Raw genomic sequence first — 21,044 nt, 5'->3', positions numbered from 1 at the left:
AATGCATATTTTTTTCCCCCAAAGCAGAAACATCTTTATTGTAAATACTAATTAAAAACTATTCTATAATCTCACTTTTATAAACGAAGAGCAAAGATTTCTTAATCAACCTAACATGTTAAAAGAAAAAAAAAAAAGGCAGTCCAAAAAGACAGCTACAAAAATATAAACAAATGGTGGCACACTTCTTGGGATTTACATGTTTGTGAATAACATCAACTACCAACTTAATGCAGATAAATTTAATTGTTTATAGTGAGCCTGCCACAATTTTTCAGCATTACCACACTTTATATCTTATACCTCTTCCATTATGGTTCCTTCTGTCTCTGCCACAGGACTGGTGGATGAACTCTCCCTTATCTTCTTAATAGCATTAAAGGTCTATGAAAAAAAATATCGTTATTCTGAAGCTATGAAACATTATAAAAATTTAAAGATAAACATTTAATATTTCTCACAAAAAGCAGAGTGATGCAGGAAATTTTACCTTTAATATCCACCTAATCATATCTTTGTGGACTTCTAGGTAGGGAGCATTTTGTAGTGTTTCCAGCATAGCTAGTATGCTAGGAGAGTTGTTTGGTGCTTCACCAGGTTCTGAGGCAGAAGGAAAAAAAGGGCACACGAACAACAGCTAAGACTTCACAGTGCTTATTACTATGCACAAGAAGATAAATGAAGTCGCTTGTAACATTTGCCCATCATTTGATTACATCTCAACTTAGAAATTTTCAATACCTCTCGAAATGTGACATATTTGTATTTTACAAACAAGTTGTTAACAACTAGAATGCTTTAATCATTCAAAACTGACATCTTACACCAAATGATTATTTTAACATAGCCTCTAGCAAAATTAAATTAAAACCCAGCTGAAAGGTCTACCTGAGATTTTACAAGTCTAAGAAAATGAATCAGAATTATAGGAGTCCATGTGTATATAACATGTATCTATTTGTTTTGACCTTTTCTTTAATGAAAACCTAGATTCAAAATAAAACAAATTTCTTCCTCTATGGATTACTTTTTTATTTTGAGAAAAAGACACAAAAGTCTATTACTCTCAGGAGTACATTTAATACAATATTAGCTAATTTAGTTTTATAGTTGGCAATATCCAATTATTAATTTTATTGATTTAAGAAACATTTCTGGCAAAATATTACTCTTTCCTAAGAGGGTAAGAGACCAAACTATGTGATATTTTTTAAAAAATGTAATTTAATTTAATTGTTATTTTTTTGGCTGCGCCACATGGCTTGTGGGATCTTAGTTCCCCGACCGGGGACTGAACTTAGTTCCTCAGCAGTGAAAGCTCCGAGTCCTAACAACTGGACCGCCAGGGAATTCCCTGAACTATGTGATCTTTAATATTCTTCCAGATCTGAAATTTGGTAGCTGTGGATTAGGGATCTGTCTCTAAATGGTTTGTCTTTTGTTTGTATGTATGTATGCATGTATTTATGTATTTATTTATGGTCGCACTGGGTCTTTGTTGCTGTGTGCAGGCTTTTTCTAGTTGCGGCGAGCAGGGGCTACTTTTCGTTGCACTGTGCTGGCTTCTCATTGCGGTGGCTTCTTTTGTTGCGGAGCACAGGCTCTAGACGTTCAGGCTTCAGTAGTTGTGGCATGTGGGTTCAGTAGTTGTGGCTCGTGGGCTTAGCTGCTCCATGGCACGTGGGATCTTCCTGGCCCAGGGCTTGAACCCGTGTCCCCTGCACTGGTAGGCGGATTCTTAACCACTGTGCCACCACAGAAGTTTCAATAGTTTGTTTTAATTATATAAAATGTTTAAAGAGAAATAGGAGGACTGTCTAGAGAAAATGATGATTGTTGAAAGAAAAAGAAAGAAGCAAAAGAGAACCTGAGATCAAATGAAATTAGGGAGTTTTCTGTGTGGTTATCCCAAAGTAAAAAAACTGCAGATAAAGAATGTACAACAGATACGATGTTAATGTTAATCAATAGAAAGAAACACTGGCAGAGAAAAGAGCTGGGAAAGGCTGGCACCCAAGAACATAGTCTTCAGTGGGGAAAGACAGCTCCCCTTCTTCCTCCCACTTACCTGGATGTGGGCAAAATGGGAAAAATAGAGATTTAGCAGCAACCAGGACTATTCCTCCATATTATCCCCCAGTGGAACCTAGTATTCTCACAGTCATTATCTTTTAGGAAGAAATGGCAGAGAACACAATACTAAACAAAGTTACAGAAATACTCCCTTGCAATCAAGGAATTCATAAACTCCTATTATACCACCACAAATTCATTTAAGCATCTCAGCAAATCACTGATTGCAGGTCTGGAGCAGGTAAAGTACAAGATGAGCCTCAGACACCTTTTGTGCCAGAAAGCAAGGTGGTGCTCAAATACTAATGGGGTTGGGTCAAAAGGACACAGAGCCAATTGAATAGACCCCCACTACCCAGAAGTGGCACAGTTTGAGCATCAAAAGGAGTATTGATTATAACTGACTATAAGACACTGAAAAAAACCCCATGAGTAATATTAAAAAACAAAAGAACCACAAAAAAACGTAAGCAAACCAAAAAGATTCACAGTTGCCACTATTTCAGGTACCTATTAGAACTGCTTATTGTGAAAATTAATAAAGGAAATGTTTTTATTTAGAGATGAAGTATTATGACATCTGAAACAAATGGTTCAGGGAATTCCCTGGCAGTCCAGTGATTAGGACTCTGTGCTTCCACTGCAGGGGGCCCGGGTTCGATCCCTGGTTGAGGAACTAAGATCCTGCATGCTGTGCAGCACAGCCAAAAGATAAACAAACAAAAAACCAAATGGTTCAAAAAAGTGTTCAAACATAAAGCAAATATAGCAAAACACTAACTACTGAATCTAGGTGGCAGGTATATAGATGCTTACTGTACAACTCTTCCAACTTGTCTGTCTGTTTGAAATTTTAATATTAAAAAGCAAGAAAAAATATTTCTTTGGTCTTCTCAAAAAAAGTCACATTACTTTATATAAAATGTAATCTTCTATAGCTAATTTCTTATTTTCATTACTTTTTATAAGATAATAGCAACAATTTAAAAGTGAAATCCTAATAGCAAACTCTGTGTTTTTAAAAGTATATACTAGAGCTTAAATTTATGTGCTATACTGATTTCAAACTAAGGAATCCTCATTACTTTTTCCTGTTCATGAATTAAAATTTATGTTTTTAAAGTATGGGTAGGCCCTAAGGATTTTTATAAAAATGTATCAGGATCTGATATAGTACACAGGATCTGATATAATACACAGGTGAATACAGACAGTCTCAGAAATTTGGGTTCAATATAACCTACTTAAAACTTATATGATCAAATAAAAGAGGTTATACTACATTTAAAAATCACGGACATGCTGAGTAAGTTTAGTAAAAACTGTATACATACTCGATATCTTCTGAGTGAAGGTAAACGTTACTACATGCTCCTCCATGACGTTCTCTAAATGCTGTTTTTCTTCTTGTAGTGCCATTCCAATTAAATGTAACACCTAAAATACAGTATGTTTTGTAACTTTTAGTGAAACAAAAATCAAGTACATATTTTGATAAGAAAAAAAAATTCACTATTGAAAAAAGATAAACTATTAAACACTAAGTGCAGTAAAAAATAATTCGAAGTACCAATTTTCATGAAATCCAAACTCTAAAGTTCATTTTCTAATAAAGAATTCGCAGCAAGGAAACAAAAATTTCTATTTCAGCTAGGAGGAAAATTCAATTGCAAATTCTTAGGGTAAGTTAAAATTACTAACAGCTGTGACCAGTAATCCATATAATTTTCAGTTTTATTCCATCCCTACACTACAGTCTTAAAAATCACTGATTCTAATTATCAGTGGCCAAATAATTAGACCTAGGAAAAATTCCTTACTAGACTTCTAAGAATATAACTACACTAATCTATTTGCACTTTTATTGTTCTTTATCCTGCTCCCCAATTTTTGAAGGAGATAATGCGTGTGGTGTCTCTGTATCGTTCCCTACACATAGGGCTACTGTGGTTGTTAGACTTGGAAGAACTAAGTTAGCCTGAATGACATAAAGCTAATGTATATATAAGATAAATGATGTTCATTCCTCTTTTCTCCATCATTTCCCATACATCTTTTGCTCATTTAATACTGATGGTCTCCAGTATACTGCAACTCCATGCTTTTACATTTTAAGTGTATGTTAGTAAACTGGAGGAGGGTATACATATACAAATATCTTAGCCAATGAGATACTTGAGCCTGCTGAGATAATGGAAGGAACAGTAACTTTGAAGGAAGGCTCTGGAGGAAGGCTCACCTTCATCTGAATTCTGGCTTCACTGCTTTCAAGTCCCACTAAGCCTAACTTCATCATCTTCAAAATAAAAAAAAAAAAAAAAGCTTTCCTCTAGAGTTTTGAGGGTTACAAATATGGTACATAAAAGTGCCTAGCATAGAATAAGGCACAGAGTAGGCTACTAACTGAGTATCATTATTATGTTACTTACTAGTTGGGTAACATGGACAAGTCTATCTCACTGAAACTTGCCTTCCTCATCTATACAGTGCAAAAACTATCTACTGATACTCATAGGGGTATTACGTGAATTTAATGAGATAATAATTTATGAATGACTTACATTAAATCTATAAAGTAAAATACAAACAAGTTCTAGACTTGTCACTAATTAGTTATAAGAACGTAAGTCTCTGACTTTCAATTTCTTCAACTGCAAAACATAAGTATTAATGAACTCAGAGGTTTTTAAAGAGAATTAAGTAAAAACAAATGCAAAGACAACACATAATACGAATATCAGAGTACTGTATAAACAAAGACATATCAGGACCAATCAATGAGAGCAGATCTGCCAACAAGACCAAGGTAACCACAACCATGTGGTGTAAAAAAATCTGCCAGGCTCTCATTTTTATGGTCAGACACAAACAGTAACAAAATACTATATTTCGAATTAAGTTAACACTACATTTTATCCTAAGTTTCCTGTGTACAGATATTGACAGTATTTTGTATTTTGGTTTTTACTACAAGACCACTAAAATATAAATAATAAATGTCTTCAAACTTACCCTTTGCAGCATGGACTCAGACCAGACATGTCCGTTATGTTCTACAGTCCATTGCAATACTGTTCTCATGATTAACAACATGACATCTGACTGCAAAATGTTAACCAGACTTGCAAACAGAGGGCAGAATGGGGGCAAAACTGGAGGTGGAAGTGCTGAAAATAAAGTTATAATTGGCTTCTTTTGTAGAACATCCTTTAAAAAACAAATGAACAAACAAAAAAAACAGCAAAAAACTATCCCTTTGTTACATACTTTTGATAGTCTTCAAAGAATATTCATTTACACACATCTTAAAGCTATATTTTACCTTCCCAGGTCAGTCAAACGCATAAAAACAGCTGTGTAAGTAGCAGTAGTACAAAAGAAGGCCTTTCTTTTCCCTAGAAATGTCTTACGATCTGAGATAAAACCATTAACCCAAAGGTGACTCAGTACAGACTATGTCTACATTAGCATATTTATTAGCCCTTGAAAGTTCACTCATGGGGCTTCCCTGGCGTCCAGTGGTCAAGAATCTGCCTTCCAATGCAGAGGACGTGGGTTCGATCCCTGGGTGGGGAAATAAGATCCCACATGTTGCAGGGCAACTAAGCCTGTGCGCCACAACTACTGAGCCCACATGCTCTAGAGCCCAGGCACCACAACTAGAGGGCCTGCGTGCCACAACTACTGAGCCCACACGCTCTGGAGCCCGTGCACCACAACTAGAGAGAAGCCTGTGTGCCACAACGAAGAGCCCACGTGCTACAATGAAAGATCCTGCGTGCTGCAAGGAAGATCCCATGTGATGCAACTAAGACCCAAATCAGCCAAAAAAAGAAAAAGAAAAAAAAAGCTCACTCAGAAAGCTTGTATTTAAATCTATCACTTCATTAAGAATCATCATCATAGTCAATAGAAAACAATGTTTAACACATAAAAGAGACTGAAACGAGATTTTGGGAAAGATTAAAAATACCTGTATCTTCCTTATTTTGTCTTTTCAATTTCCGTTGGGCTTCCTCTGCCTAATAAAAATGAATGTAATTTGGACAGGGAATTAGTAACACGAAACAATTTAATATCCAAAACTACTGATATATGTTCATCTTTGCCATACTAACTTCTGATTTTAGAAGATTTCTATCCTTAGTTTTGCAACTCCCCCGAAATTGGTATCAAGGTTAATTTCCCCCTGCCACTAAGAGAATCCCAAGTGGATTCTTTCTTGATTTAAAATGCAGGGGAAGGGCTTCCCCGGTGGTGCAGTGGTTGAGAGTCCGCCTGCCGATGCAGGGCACACAGGTTCATGCCCCGGTCTGGGAAGATCCCACATGCCGCGGAGCGGCTGGGCCCGTGAGCCATGGCCGCTGAGCCTGCGCGTCCGGAGCCTGTGCTCCGCAACGGGAGAGGCCACAGCAATGAGAGGCCTGCGTACCGCAAAAAAAAAAAAAAAAAAAAATGCAGGGGAAACATGCACCAACCAAAACCAAAAACTTATTCAGATTTGAGCTTTATTTCATGCATCAAACACTAATACACACTGCTATATATAAAATAGATAACCAACAAGGACCTACTGTATAGCACAGGGAACTATACTCAACATTCTATAATAACCTATAAGGGAAAAGAATCTGAAAAAGAATATATATATATATGACTGATTCACTGTGCTGTACACCAGAAACTAACACAACATTGTAAATCAACTATACTTCAAAAAAGCACAAACAAAAACAAAACCCCAGAAAACTAATAAACAAAAGCTTCATGTTTAAGTTTCATTTACTGCCATTTATTGAAAACTTATTTTTAAGAGTAGACTGATAAAAGGCAAAATTTAACCCACTAAGAATGATCAGGAAAATTCCTTAAGTCACCATGGAAAAGCATGTTAAGTACTAGCAATTCTGAAATGAGTGTAAAATAGGTTAACTGATTAGAATACACGTTGATGATGTCTTCAAAAGCCAATAAAATACATACAATTAGATATGTGTGGGTATGTATATAATTATATAGATCTTTTTTATGTATGCACAAAATAAGGGAAAACCCTAAATGCTACGTGGTGGTATAGGTAATCTGTACTTTCTTCTTTATACCTTTTCATATTTTCCAAATTTTCTACAATAAAAATGTGTCCTTTTTCAATCTGTGAAAAGTAGTAAAAGTTGTTTAGGAAAAAACAAAATAAAAACAAAAAAACTCCAAGCAACCCTTTCTCAGTACACTTTTAATTTTCTCAATTACCTTGGACTGCTCTGCCCTCGAAAAGTGATAGAAATACAAATTGAACTCTTTGGCACATTCTGGTTTCAGTTCATACATGCCTCGTCCTGTTAATCCAGGTTTCCTTTGGGGGAAAAAAAAATTCTTCAATCTCATATACTGTTGGTGAATGTAAGCTGGAACTACTTTCTGTGGGTTCATTAAATCATCTGCATCCAAAGCTTTATGTGCGTTCACTTTACCTAGCATGTCCACCTTGAATTTATTCTAACTGGACAAGTGAATGTGACGGTCACTGCAGTGACAACAATTTAAAGTCTAACAACAGGGGACAGGTTACACACATTATGACATCTCCAAACAACTGAACACTATTAAAATTGATGTTAACTTGTATACTTTGACATGTAAAGATGTCTGTGATAAGTTCTACCAAGTGAAAAAAAGCAGATGCAATTTTAGGGTTTAGAGAATCTTTTCTATATTTTCCCTAAAAATATGTACTGTTTTTAAAATCAGCAAAAATAAAGACAATGCCATTGGAATGAGGAGCACAGAAAAAGCAGGATTAAGAAACTGCCTCAGCAACCTTAAGGGGATAGACTACTGATAGTTTACTGATTGGGCAACACACTGGACACCGAAGAAAGCATTATTCAGAGGCTATCCCACAACTTAGGTGGCACATTCAAATGGAAACAAAGAAAGCACAATGCATTTACTCAGATCACCTGCTCAGGTTAGTTTCAATTATCTGAAACTATCAGCTAGGGAACACCTGAAAACTGAAAACTCTCATAAAGCTACTTCAAGTTGCTAAGTGCAGGGCTAGATCATAAAAGTGAAATGTCAGTGAGAAATCTAGTTCAGAATTATATGTTTGAAAGTGGTTGTCACTCTCTGAAAACAACAATTTTATTCTTAGTTCCATCAAGGGAAACACTCTAAGAAAAATTAATGTATAAAATTTAGCCCTTTTTTTCAGTAAAAAGCAGAAAATAAAAAAAGCAGAAAAAGCACTCACTTGAAATGGGCAACTGCTTCAATTACACTCTCCATGCCAGTTTCCTTGTTCTCCTAAAGGTACAGGAAACAAATTAAGTGTGTTTCATGTTAATAATAATATCTGCTAGCACTCTTGAGCATTGTGCTTTTATCTCATTAAGCTTCATACAGCAATCGTATAAAGCAGATATACTATTCTCCCGATTTTTACAAATGAGGATTCCATAGTAAACATAATGATTAATAGAGAGTTGGGGAAATTCAGTTGGTAAGCTAACATTCATTCAGATTGACATAATTAAAAACAAGTTACTACCATATGGAATCAAGGTGACAGCTTTCGAAAGGAATAAAATAAAAACACAAAGTACACATAACATTTAAATTTTATATTTAAAATTTATATATTTGCAGTATTTTGTGAAATAGCTACACTAATTTCTTATCTATTTTTGTTAAAACATCATTTCCCAAATCACATCCCATTCATGACAAGCTGTTCATAGGAATTCCGTGAAATATTCTCTGGCCAAAGATGTTTGGTAAATATAGATGCCATCACTTTGTACAAGGCAGTTACACTTTTAAAATACTGTTTTAAATTTTATTTCTTCCTTATTCCAATGGTCTAAATGAAACTGTAATTGTTTCCTCATTTCCTGCATTAAAAAGTACATGTATACACAACTAGAAATGGCAAAAGTAGTCCATTAACAAAGACCTATTAAAAAAAGTACATGTAATTTTTATTCTGACTAGATATTCAGTGATATTAAAAATCATTATTTTTTTTTAGGTGTGATAATTGGCATATGCATAGGTTTCTCTAAAAGCTCATATCTTTTGGATCAACCTTAGCACTACTAACATTTGGACAAGATAGTTCTTTGTTGTGGGAATCTGTCCTGTGCGTTGTAGGATGTTTAGTAGTATACTGGCCTCTGCTGAATAGATGCCAGTAGTATCACACACCCTGCCCTGAGTAGTGACATTGCCAAATGCCAACCCCCCCGGGGGGAGGGAGAATCATCCCTGGTTGAGAACCACTGTTTTAGATATATACAATTCTATTTATAGATGAAATGGTAAACCTGGTATTCTCTACAAAATAACCCAGTGAGGGTGTAGAGATCAGTGGCTGGGGTATAAATAAAATAAGATTGGTCATATGTTGAAGCTGGAGATGGTTCACTATACTATGTTTTCTATTTCTATAGATGTTTCAAGTTTTTCAAGTTTGAAGTAATATGAAGTTTAAGAGAAGTATTACAATGCAACAAATAAAGGTTTAAATCCCAGAAGAATGAACATTAAGGTTAAGAGTTTTGATCTATGTTTCAAATTCGGGAAAACATTTTGAAAAGCCTCGATGAAAATAAAGTCCTTTCACAACTGTAATCTGGGTTTCTGAAAAGCCCCAGGGCTGAAAAGTAGGTGGCAGAGGAACTTAAGGTCCTGGCAGGAAAAACAGTTACAACTGAATCTATGAATGCCCATATGAATATTAGCTTACATTCACCAAAATGAGAGAGATGGCTTAGCATAGTCTTTGGATGCTTTAGAAGGAAAAAACTCTAGCAAACTTTAGTCAACACAACTGAGTAGATATTTCTAGGTTATAAAGCGTTATCTCTACCCATGGCAACTTTGTACTTAAACACCCTATAAAAATCCCTCTTTAATGGATATATAAATTCCGTTCTGAGGAACAGGTTTTTTCTCTTTTTTTAAAAAAATTAATTTTATTTTTGGCTGCGTTGGGTCTTCGTTGCTGTGCGTGGGCTTTTCTCTAGTTGCGGCGAGTGGGGGTTACTCTTCGTCGTGGTGCGCAAGCTTCTCATTGCTGTGGCTTCTCTTGTTGCGGAGCACAGGCTCTAGGCGTGCAGGCTTCAGTAGTTGCGGTGCGTGGGCTCACTACGTGTGGCTCATGGGCTCTAGAGCACAGGCTCAGTAGTTGTGGTGCAGGGGCTTAGTTGCTCCACGGCATGTGGGATCTTCCTGGACCAGGGCTCAAACCCATGTTCCCTGCATTGGCAGGTGGATTCTTAACCACTGTGAAACCAGGGAAGTCCTGGAACAGGTTTTCTTTTATTCAGCATCCTTATCTCTTTCAAGGCTTCATTGTAAATGATTCTATTCCTAGGCTGCTTTCCACTCCCAGTCCCTAGTATTCTCTTTTTCTAATTATTTCTAATGAGAGTGACTAGAGTTATACATATTCTAGAACTGTAGTTTTTACAATTATGGAAAAGGTACAGAGAAGTAAATCTATACATACTAGACTAGTAGGTAGGGAAGGATTTCCATAATTTTCTTTTCTTAAAATGCAGGTACTTACATCTTCAGGTAAAGACTTTACCAATTCACTATGAGCCATAGGTTTGATGCTCAACTGATGGATAATCTCTCGTTTAATCTCATCTGTAGCATTTACCTGTCCAACTCCAGGACTAAATCGCTCTCCTGTCAACAGTGAATAAGTACATATACACACACTTAACAATCATAATACTTATAAGTGATATATATTTATAATTCATGCAACACAATGTATTTTTCTTTCTGTGCAATGGGAAAGCAATGACTGGTCTGGCAACAAGGTAGGGTGAGAGCAGCACTTAACCATCTTTGTGAGTCTCTGACACAACAGGTGAGTGTAGTCTTCAGCAACGGAGAGAGAACTCTGGTTGCTGTTTTGAAAGAATGGGATCAGAAGGTGGGAAAGGATTTGAAGTAGTCAAGAATTGGTACAGCAGTAGCTGTACTAGCAGCCTAGGTAGGAGGGAGAGCCTTCCTTTGTCCTTTTATCTAGTGGCAAATAAGATATCACCTTCTGAGACCTTCTTCATTGGCATTACCTCCTGACAGTAGCCAGGATTCTCTGCTCTATGGACTGTAGAGAGACTGAAATAGTACGGGAGGTGGGAGAAAGTAAAGGATAAAAGAATAGGAAAGATGGAGGCAATAGGACTGAAAATTTAGGTAATAAGAAAAAAAAATCTGTGTCTATTAGCCATAGGTCTCTATTAACTTGGAATTTTCATATCTGAAGTCAAGAGGACACTTTTGTACCACAAAACCATGGAGAAAAACATAGCTAAGATATAAAGTAACTGTAAATAGCTCCTAAATATCCTATTCTTGTTTGCTAAATTCTCCTGTCCCCCGTTTTATTCCCAACACAGTCTTCTAGTTTATCCTGCTTTAGCAGTTGTCCTCTCTCCTTCCAAAGGACCACAGTGCTGTTTCTCTCATCATTACAGTAACCAGAGGGGAGATAAAAACAGACACCCTCATCTCCTTCCCCTAAAACTGAGCAACTGCTCAAATAGAGGAAACAGTTCAGATTCTAAACTATTTGATACCACAAAAGTCAATATAATACATAAATGTTCCAAAAGATCCAAACTTACCAACAAGCATTATAATGAGGTATAGCATTTCTTCTATTAGAGTGTTGTTCTGCTGAACTAAATCCTGTAACAATCGGGGATAGTGAGAGAAAGTTCATAGATAATAAGAATACTGTATTACCTCAGATGATCAAAATAACCGAAAAGAATGAAAGATGCTTCTCTAACAGTGTGTTGTGGTCTCATAAAGCATGCTCTTACCTTATGAGTAGTCTCAGAACTAATTTTTTTCCCATAGTCTGGAGTACTGAAAATCTGATGAAGTTCAAAGCGGCTAAGCATTATCATCAGGAAATGATTTGGATCCATCATGGAGACACCTGTCTTTTTTTAAAATGTTTGAGATAAAGGAAAAGAGGAAGGTCAAAAGGGCTACTAAACAACTAGTGAGAGATATTCTGGCTTGCACAAGAGGAAGCAGCTAACTCGTTCATCAATTCCAATAAAAGATGAAAACCCATTTAGCCCCAATCTCTACTTGTGGTAGCTACAAGTGTGGACAGGGATCTATGCTGGTAAAACAAATCAAAACAAAACACTCGCTAAACCCACACGTCATAATCCCTATAAATTCAGTTCAACGATTTGTGTCAGGGCTATCTTACCACTGCCAGGTGTACGGACAGAAATGTGGTATGGTAATAAAACTTCTAGCATTTAAAAAAATATGTATCATATTAAACTCTTATCAAGAACTCAAACTAATTTTTAGTAATAAATGCTATACTAAGTGAAATGACAGCTTTTAAATATTATCTTGTATAGCTTCTCAATCAACTTGAATTTTAATTTATCTTGAACCAATAATTTTTTTTTGAAATTTACATTTTGTAACTTTTTCTATAATTTCTAAATCCATTCAGCAATAATATGGAAACACTACTTTGTGACAAGCACTGTGTTATGTAAAATGGACATAAAAAGGAACAAGATAGAGTTGCCACAGTTTAGTGTAGGGGACGAAAAGTAAATAGGCAACTACAATCCAGACTTATGAATGCTATGGTGGGGATAAGTATCATGCTATGGGCCCTCCCAAAAGGGACACAAAGCCACATTTTAGTGTGTCAGGGAAGGCTTCCTGGAGAAAGTGACTCGAAACACAAAGACACGCAGGAAAATATTATACATGGTAAACAGAAAAGGAAGCAGGTGGGGTGGGCAATCTAGGGAGCAAAAGAAATAAATGTGCAGATTTTAAGACTTAAGGGAGAATACGACAAATTCATGGAATTTTAAACATAGCTAAGTACTGAAGGCCTTGAAAATCAGTTTGAGGGATTTGGATCTTCAATCAGACAACAGTGAAGAAAGGATGGCTTTCAGGTTTCTGACTCTAATAACTACAGATTGTTGAATAATTCACTAAGGTAGGGAAACCTCAAAGATAGGAAGAAGGTATGGAGGACACAAGAGGAGTTATTTTGAATGTCTTAACTGTGAGATGGTCCAGGAAACTAGATGTAAATGTTCTATCAGCTGTTAGCCATATGAGTTTGGAGCTTAGTAGATAAGAGCTAGGCTGCAGTTACAGATTTGAGAGTGATCATAAATGATTGGGTCCTGTGGAAATAACAAGAAGAAAAACTCCCCACAACCTATAAATTTAATGCTTTTTACCTGAAGCATTACTATATCCTTGTCAAACATTTCACGTCTGCATTTCACATTGTGGTAGTAATAAATCTAAAAAAAAAGAAGTAATTATATTGGGTAAACAGGTTTTTATTTGTGCAGTTCCCTCCTCTCCCCACTCACCAAAAGAGCACATGGGGGCTTCCCTGGTGGCACAGTGGTTAAGAATCCGCCTGCCAATGCAGGGGACATGGGCTCGAGCCCTGGTCCGGGAAGATTCCACATGGTGCAGAGCAACTAAGCCCGTGTGCCACAACTACTGAGCCCACCTGCCGCAACTACTGAAGCCCAAGCACCTAGAGCCTGTGCTCCGCAAAAAGAGAAGCCACTGCAGTGAGAAGCCCACGCACAGCAAAAAAAACAGTCTCTGCTCGCCATGAATAGAGAAAGGTCACGTGCAGCAACGAAGACCCAACGCAGCCAAAAATAAATAAATTTATTTAAAAAAAAAAAAAGAGCACGACTCTTGTGCATGTGAGCATGAACACGCAAATGTGCACACGTAATGCGGTTTCCCCAGCAGTTAATGCTATCTTAGTAGAGATTATTTAATTAGAAATCTCCAGATTATAGTAGTCACTCTATGGTTCACATTTTGCAGCCAACTTTCTGGGTATCCTAATAAAGTTCTTTCAGTGAGATTTATTATACCTATCAAAAACTGAAAAGTCCTATACCAAGCCTTGGTGAGGTTTAAAAATTAAAACCTCAATTTCAGAGCTATACTAACAGAACTTTTATCTTTTAACCCAGTTTAATTTAAGTAAGTGAAATCCAGATTTTTTATGTTTTAAAGATATCCAACTTTGTTCTAAAAATGACTGCAAGTGAAAATAAAGCTCATTTCTACTTTTGATATTGTTTCTTAACAAAATATGAATAAAAGCTCTAAAAAACCTTTTGGTTTAAGGTTACATTTCTTTTGTCAAACAGTTTTTAAAAAAAAAATTCTTTTAAGGTTCGTTTCCAGGGGCCACAGTTTTAATATAGAGGACTTTCAGTGACTAAGTACACTGAAAATTATAACCTTCATAGAAGGTAAAGAATGGACTGAAAACTCTTCGTAGAATTAAAAAACACTTACTTGATTTACAAGAGAGAAACCATTTCTTCTCCACATTCCTGCATGTACTTGGGCACATAAAACAAGGCATCTAAGAGGGTGTTCTATCAACATGGGTGGGCTAAGTTCACTCTGTGTATATAAAAAAACCACAAAAATCTCAACTCTATAAAGAAGATTGGTTTACAGGGATGGAAGCTTTATATAAAACACAAGTCAAAATTACTTTAAGGTATGTTTGTGTGATAGTTAATTTTATGTGTCAACTTGGCTGGGCCACGGTACCCAATTTTTGATTAACACCAATGTAGATGTTGCTGTGAAAGCATTTTGTAGATGTGATTAGTATTTATATCAGTAGACTCTGAGTAAAGCAGATTACTCTCCATGATATGGGTGGGCCTCATCCAATTAGTTGAAGGCCTTAAGAGAAAAGACTGAGGCTTCCCCAAGGATGAAGAAATTCTGCTTCCAGATTGCCTTTGGACTTCAGACTGTGACATGAACTCTTAAACTCTTAGCCTGCCAGGTTGCTGGGCTTATTTCAAACTTGCCAAGCCCCATGACTATGTGAGTCAATTCCCTACAATAAATCAATCTCTCTCTCCTTCTACACACACACAAACACACACACACTCACTCACTCACTCATTCACTCACTCTTTATTGGCTCTGTTTCTCTGGAGAACCCTAGTAGTTTGTTTCAAAGTGATTTCAAGTATGTAGAACATAGTAAATATTTACTTTTATTTATTTGTTTGTTGATTGCTGAAATATAGTTGATGTATAGTATTATGTTAGTTTCAGGTGTACTACATAATGATTTGATATTTGCATACATTATGAAATGATCACTGTGATAAGTCTAGTAACCATCCGTCTCCATACAAAGTTGTTATGATATTATTGACCGTATTCCTTATGCTGGAGATTGTATTCCCATGACTTATTATCTAACTGGAAGTTTGTAATAGATATCTACTTTTAAATGTCAGCACTACTTACTAGAGGTAGGAGCTCTGGAAATTTATATGCCACTTCACTTTTGCTTACCAATACATGCAAACCTGCATGGAGAACAAATAAAAAAGTATTTCTATAAGTGAAAATAATTCAGATTAAAAAAAAACATAAATATTCACTCAACTTTATAGCTAACTTCTTTTCTGTTTCTCTTTGGGAACCTATCATGTTACACATTAAGATATAAAATGAATTGCACCCATAAATGAAGCTTTTCAATTGTTATTCTCATGAACCTCAGAATTAAAGGCACACTTGAACTGGAGTCTTAATTACAGGTACCAACATACACTGATGACATTTTACAGAAGTAAATGTCAGACACACAAACATAGCAAAAGCAGCTACATAACTATCAAAGCAATCTGTATTCCAATTTTAAGAGTCGTATTCCACTGGATCATGGAGTTTGTTCCATTTAAAGTATAGTAGTGAGAGATCCTCCTGGCAACTGAACAGAGAAACTGGCCATGGAATTCATGGTCTGCACTGATCCTGACCTCAGAATTCAGTTCCCCAGAACTTCCAGTTTAGGATCAAAGCCTCTTTAGTCCCTAACTGCAAAGGGCTCTTTTATAGCTCAACCTTAGTTAATTGTTAACTAAGAATTAATTGTCCTGTTTATGTTGTAGTCTAAACAGAGAATGCTTTTTACAATCTTATTACCCCAATTTGGGACCCACTCCAACCTGCTGATTAAAAGGTCATCGATAAATAAGAAACAGCTTAGAGAGAGAGGAAGTATAGGGTGGTTTCAATTTATTAGCAATCACTTAAGTGATAGACCAATTTGAACCTTAACAACACAGACTTTGAAGCTGGGCTGAGATAAACAATAAAACATGTGGTATATGTAGTTAAGAAGTCTGAAGAGGCATTATGGTATGGTCATTACAAACATGGTTTCTGGTGCCAAACTGCCTCAAAATCCCTACTCTGACTTGTTGCGGTGTGATGCTAAGCGAGCCACCTCCATGTCTCAGTCTTCCCATTTGTGATAAACCTAACAACAATACCCACCTCATAGGCTGTGATGATTAAATAAGTTAATGCATGTGAAACTCTCAGAAAAATGCACTGTAGGTATTCAATAAATATTAACCACAAACAACAATTTAAAAGACAATTTCAGGGTTCTCTTTTAGGGAGAAATGCTTTACCTGCAAGTAAGCGAGAAACTGGGAGGTGAATGCTAACTTTTTCTTTGGAAACACAGTATCTGATAGTTTCCACTGAATGTCCACAAATGCTTAATGTGACTGGCTGTTCACCATCAGTAAAACCACCGTGACACTGCGTCAATACAGCAAGGCATTTCTTGTAAGCTTCAATTAATACCTTTTCCTAAAAAAGACGGTTTTCTGTAAGTTACTCAAAGGTTTCTACAACATTAACCAAGCACCTCAAATACAACGATGTATAAAGTACTTCAAATATCAATATGCGCAAAATTAAACTTAGTCTTTTCTTCCCAACTTGCTCCCTCTTCCAGGGCCCTGTCTCAGTAAATGACATCTTTATAGAGCTGTAGAAATCTAGAAGTCATTCCAAAGTCCTCCTTTCCCTCATTCCCTATTTTTTTTTTAAATTGAGGGATAGCTGATATACAATATTACATTAGTTAGAGGTGTACAGATAGTGATTCAAAATTTTTATAGATTATATTCCATTTACAGCTATTTTAAAATATCAGCTATATTCCTTGTGCTATAGCATAATCCTTATAGCTTATTTATTTTATACACAGTGGTCTGTACCTCTTAATCCCCCCTATCTTGCCTCTCCCCACCTTCCTTCTCCCCGCTGGTAACCACTAGTTTGTTCTCTATATCTATGATTCTGTTTCTGTTTTGTTATATTCACTAGTTTTTTTTATTTTAGAGTCCACATATGAGTGATAACATACAGGATTTGTCTTTCTCTGACTTATTTCACTAAGCATAATACCCTCCAGGGTCCACCATGTTGTTGTGAATGGCAAAATTTCATTCCTTTTTATGGCTGAGTAATATTCCATCACACACACCTACACACTCACACCCTCCCACATCTTCATCCACTCATCTACTGATGGACACTTAGGCTGCTTCCATATCTCGGCAATTGTAAATAATGCTTTAATATACGAAATTTGTTTTTCTCTTTCTAACTTACTTCACACAGAGGAATGGATAAAGAAGATGTGGTACATATATACAATGGAATATTACTCAGCCATAAAAAGGAAATTGGGTCACTTGTAGAGACATGGATGGACCTAGAGACTATCATACACAGTGAAGTGAGTCAGAAAGAAAATAATGCTGCTATGAACATTGGGGTACATGTATCTTTTTGAACTAGTGTTTCCGTTTTCTTCAGAGAAATACCCAGAAGTGGAATTACTGGATTATATGGTGGTTCTATTTTTAGTTTTTTGAAGAAACTCCATTCTGTTTTCCACAATGCACCAGTTTACATCCATACTAACAGTGTACAAGGGTTCCTTTTCTCTACATCCTCGCCAACATTTATTATTTGTGGTGTTTTTGATGACCGCCATTGTGACAGGTGTGAAGTGATAACTCACTGTGGTTTTGACTTGCATTTCTCCAATGATTAGTGGTGTTGAGCATCTTTTCATGTGCCTATTGACCATCTGTATGTCTCCTTTGGAAAAATGTTCATTCAGGTCTTCTGCCCATTTGTTAGTTGGGCTGTTTGTTTTTTTGATATTAAGCTATTTATATATTTTGGATAATAACCCCTTACTGGGCATATCATTTGCAAATATTTTCTCCCACTCAGTAGGCTGTCTCTTTCCTTTGTCGTGCAAAAGATTTTAAGTTTAATTAGGTCCCATTTGTTTCTTTTTTGCTTTTGCTTCCTTTGCCTTAGGGGACAGATCAAAAAAAAAAAATGTTGCTATGATTTATGTCAAAGAGTGTTCTGCCTATATTTTCTTCTAGAAACTTTATGGCTTCAGTCTTACATTTAGGTCTTTAATCTAATTTGAGTTCATTTTTGTATACGGTGTGAGGAAATGTTCTAATTTCATTCTTTTACATGTAGCTGTCCAGTATTCCCAGCACCACTTACTGAAGAGACCATCTTTTTTCCATTGCATATTCTTGTCTCCTTTGTCATGGATTAATTGACCATAATGTGTGGGTTTATTTCTGGGCTCTCTGTTTTCCTCATTCCCGGCTGTCCGGTCTATTACCAAGCTGGCAATTTCATCTAAATTTCTCTCAAACCTGACCACTGATTATTTCCAGTAACTCAAAGGAAAGCCAACATGTCTCCACTGAACTCCCTGCTTCTACTCTTACCCTCCTCCATCCATTCTCCACACAGAGTAACTTTTAAAAACATGTAAATTGGATCACGTCACTTTTCTGCTTGGGAGTCTCAAATGGCGTCCCACTTTAATTAGAATAAAATTCAAACTTCTTTCCATGGCTTCCAAGGTCCTGCAAAGCCAGGCACCTGTTTACTTCTCTATTTTCAACCTCTGTTCCGACCAGAGCCTTCTCACAGCTCCTGGATCCGTACTCGTTCTCATCAGAGAGCATGATGCAGCTGTCCCTCAGTCAGGAATATTCTCTACTCTTTGATCAGTTAACTCTGACACATAGTTCAGATCTCACAGAAGCCTTCTCTGACCTCCCAACTTACACAAGCTCTCATCTAGATTTTATAGCCAAAGGAAGGCCAAAATAATTTTAAGACATAGGACAAATGTACCAATAGTAAAATTTCATTTTTGTAAACTTCTTTTTATATGCTCAAAATCTTGATGGGATTATATATATATATAAAAGATAGTAACACAAAAGAAGAGTGTGGATTATATCCTCCTTTATCTATCTTCCAAGAGTTTTCTAAGGTTTCAGAATTTGAACTTTTACTGAATATACAAGTGAAAGCAGAAAATATGCTGTTTTATGAACATATCACCACCATCCTCTCCAAACTGCCTCAGATTTTACTTAGGAAATTGTTTATCTCTGTCTCTCCTCCATTTATCTCCTATCCCTGACCCCAGAAGAGACTCACATCTAAAGCACACCAGTCCTGCATCATTGAAATGACATGTGTTAATTTCATTTGCAGTGTGAAGGCTGCTTCCCACTCTGGTTCCATTTCAATATGCTGTCCTACTTGACGTGTAACTGGATCCATTCCCTTAAAAGGAATGAAAAGATTTTTAAATAAACTAAAATCACATCCGTTCTTTTACATCAAAACTTAAGAAATAATGCAGAAGAAATACTGATTACAAAAACATATAAAGTAAAAGTTCTAACAGGAAGTTTCAAGTAGTATGAGAAGTCCAACTTCTTAAGTAACACGTTTATATAACATTCTCTAAAATTTTATAAATAAAAAATCCCAGTAAAATATAGAACAACTTATTTTAGAGGCAATCTTCTATATGTTTTAGACAATAAGATGTATATACTTCACTGCAACAATCCTTCAAATCCCTTTTTAGCTCTATCATCCATAGAAAAAACTGTCAGAAGAAACCTGGCAGACTTTTAAAACGCTACTGAATTTATAAATATGTTTTATAATATACTAAAATAAAATTTTTATATTTATTTGTAATCTGTAACTAAAAGTTTTCATAGGGCTTCCCTGGTGGTGCAGTGGTTAAGAATCCACCTGCCAAGGCAGGGGACACGGGTTCAAGCCCTGACCTGGGAAGATCCCACGTGCCGTGGAGCAACAAAGCCCGTGCGCCACAACTACTGAGCCTGTCTTGCAGAGCCCGAGCTCTAGAGCCTGCGAGCCACAACTACTGAAGCCTGCGTGACTAGAGTCCGTGCTCTGCAACAAGAGAAGCCACCACAATGAGAAGCCCGTGCACCGCAACGAAGAGTAGCCCCCGCTCACCACAACTAGAGAAAGCCTGGGCACAGCAACCAAGAAGGAAGGGAGAAGGAAGGGAGAAGGAAGGGAGGAAGGAAGGGAGGGAGGAAGGGAGGGAGGGAGGGAGGGAGGGAGGGAGGGAGGAAGAGAGAAAGAGAGAAAGAGAGAAAGAGAGAAAGAGAGAAAGAGAGAAAGAGAGAGAGAAAGAGAGAAAGAGAGAAAGAGAGAAAGAAAGAAAGAAAGAAAGAAAGAAAGAAAGAAAGAAAGAAAGAAAGAAAGAAAGAAAGAAAGAAAGTTTTCATAGAGACCGAAAGAAAGCAAAACAAGAAAAAGATAAACAGCTTTTAATATAAAAGAATATAACTTTTTTAGAAACTAGCCTAACTACCCTGGTGCACTGGAACTGATTAAAAATAATAGAAAATACAGGACACTTCGAGTATTCAAAATGACCAAGGTAGATACTCTTTCTATAGGTACAAGGAAAAAAATAGAAGTACTATAATAAAACACCCAGAAACCACCACCAACATGGGAACTAGAATATATCCTAAAAATGATAGGTTAACTTTGCTTATTCCTTTCTTAAGAAAGCCAGACAGCTACTAAAGGAATCATAATGATATTCCTCAGATTTTCTGAAATGTCATCTATCTTTTTACAGTTAGGAGAATTCCCTGGCAGTCCAGTGGTTAGAACTCTGTGCTCTCACTGCCAGATTTAATTCCTGGTTGGGGAACTAAAAT

The 21,044-nt window shown here is 36.5% G+C and overlaps 1 protein-coding gene across 2 annotated transcripts in view; it reads right to left on the bottom strand.

Moving 5' to 3' along the window:
- Nucleotides 1–21,044, bottom strand: part of UBR2 (ubiquitin protein ligase E3 component n-recognin 2) — a 115,357-nt gene that overhangs the window by 33,191 nt on the left and 61,122 nt on the right. For both annotated transcript variants that reach the window (XM_065886419.1, XM_065886420.1), the window contains exons 14-28: nucleotides 19,480–19,608; nucleotides 16,602–16,785; nucleotides 15,424–15,485; nucleotides 14,440–14,550; nucleotides 13,341–13,406; nucleotides 11,922–12,044; nucleotides 11,721–11,784; nucleotides 10,646–10,770; nucleotides 8,327–8,379; nucleotides 7,324–7,426; nucleotides 6,047–6,095; nucleotides 5,086–5,240; nucleotides 3,408–3,510; nucleotides 491–600; nucleotides 304–384 (exon numbers count right to left, since the gene is read on the bottom strand). In XM_065886419.1, the coding sequence (XP_065742491.1) occupies nucleotides 304–384; nucleotides 491–600; nucleotides 3,408–3,510; nucleotides 5,086–5,240; nucleotides 6,047–6,095; nucleotides 7,324–7,426; nucleotides 8,327–8,379; nucleotides 10,646–10,770; nucleotides 11,721–11,784; nucleotides 11,922–12,044; nucleotides 13,341–13,406; nucleotides 14,440–14,550; nucleotides 15,424–15,485; nucleotides 16,602–16,785; nucleotides 19,480–19,608 (1,518 nt within the window). The remainder of the gene's footprint in view (nucleotides 1–303; nucleotides 385–490; nucleotides 601–3,407; nucleotides 3,511–5,085; nucleotides 5,241–6,046; nucleotides 6,096–7,323; nucleotides 7,427–8,326; nucleotides 8,380–10,645; nucleotides 10,771–11,720; nucleotides 11,785–11,921; nucleotides 12,045–13,340; nucleotides 13,407–14,439; nucleotides 14,551–15,423; nucleotides 15,486–16,601; nucleotides 16,786–19,479; nucleotides 19,609–21,044) is intronic.

Source organism: Phocoena phocoena, chromosome 10, assembly GCF_963924675.1.
Source record: "Phocoena phocoena chromosome 10, mPhoPho1.1, whole genome shotgun sequence".
NCBI lineage: Eukaryota > Metazoa > Chordata > Mammalia > Artiodactyla > Phocoenidae > Phocoena > Phocoena phocoena.
This window is presented reverse-complemented; position numbering and strand designations above follow the sequence as displayed.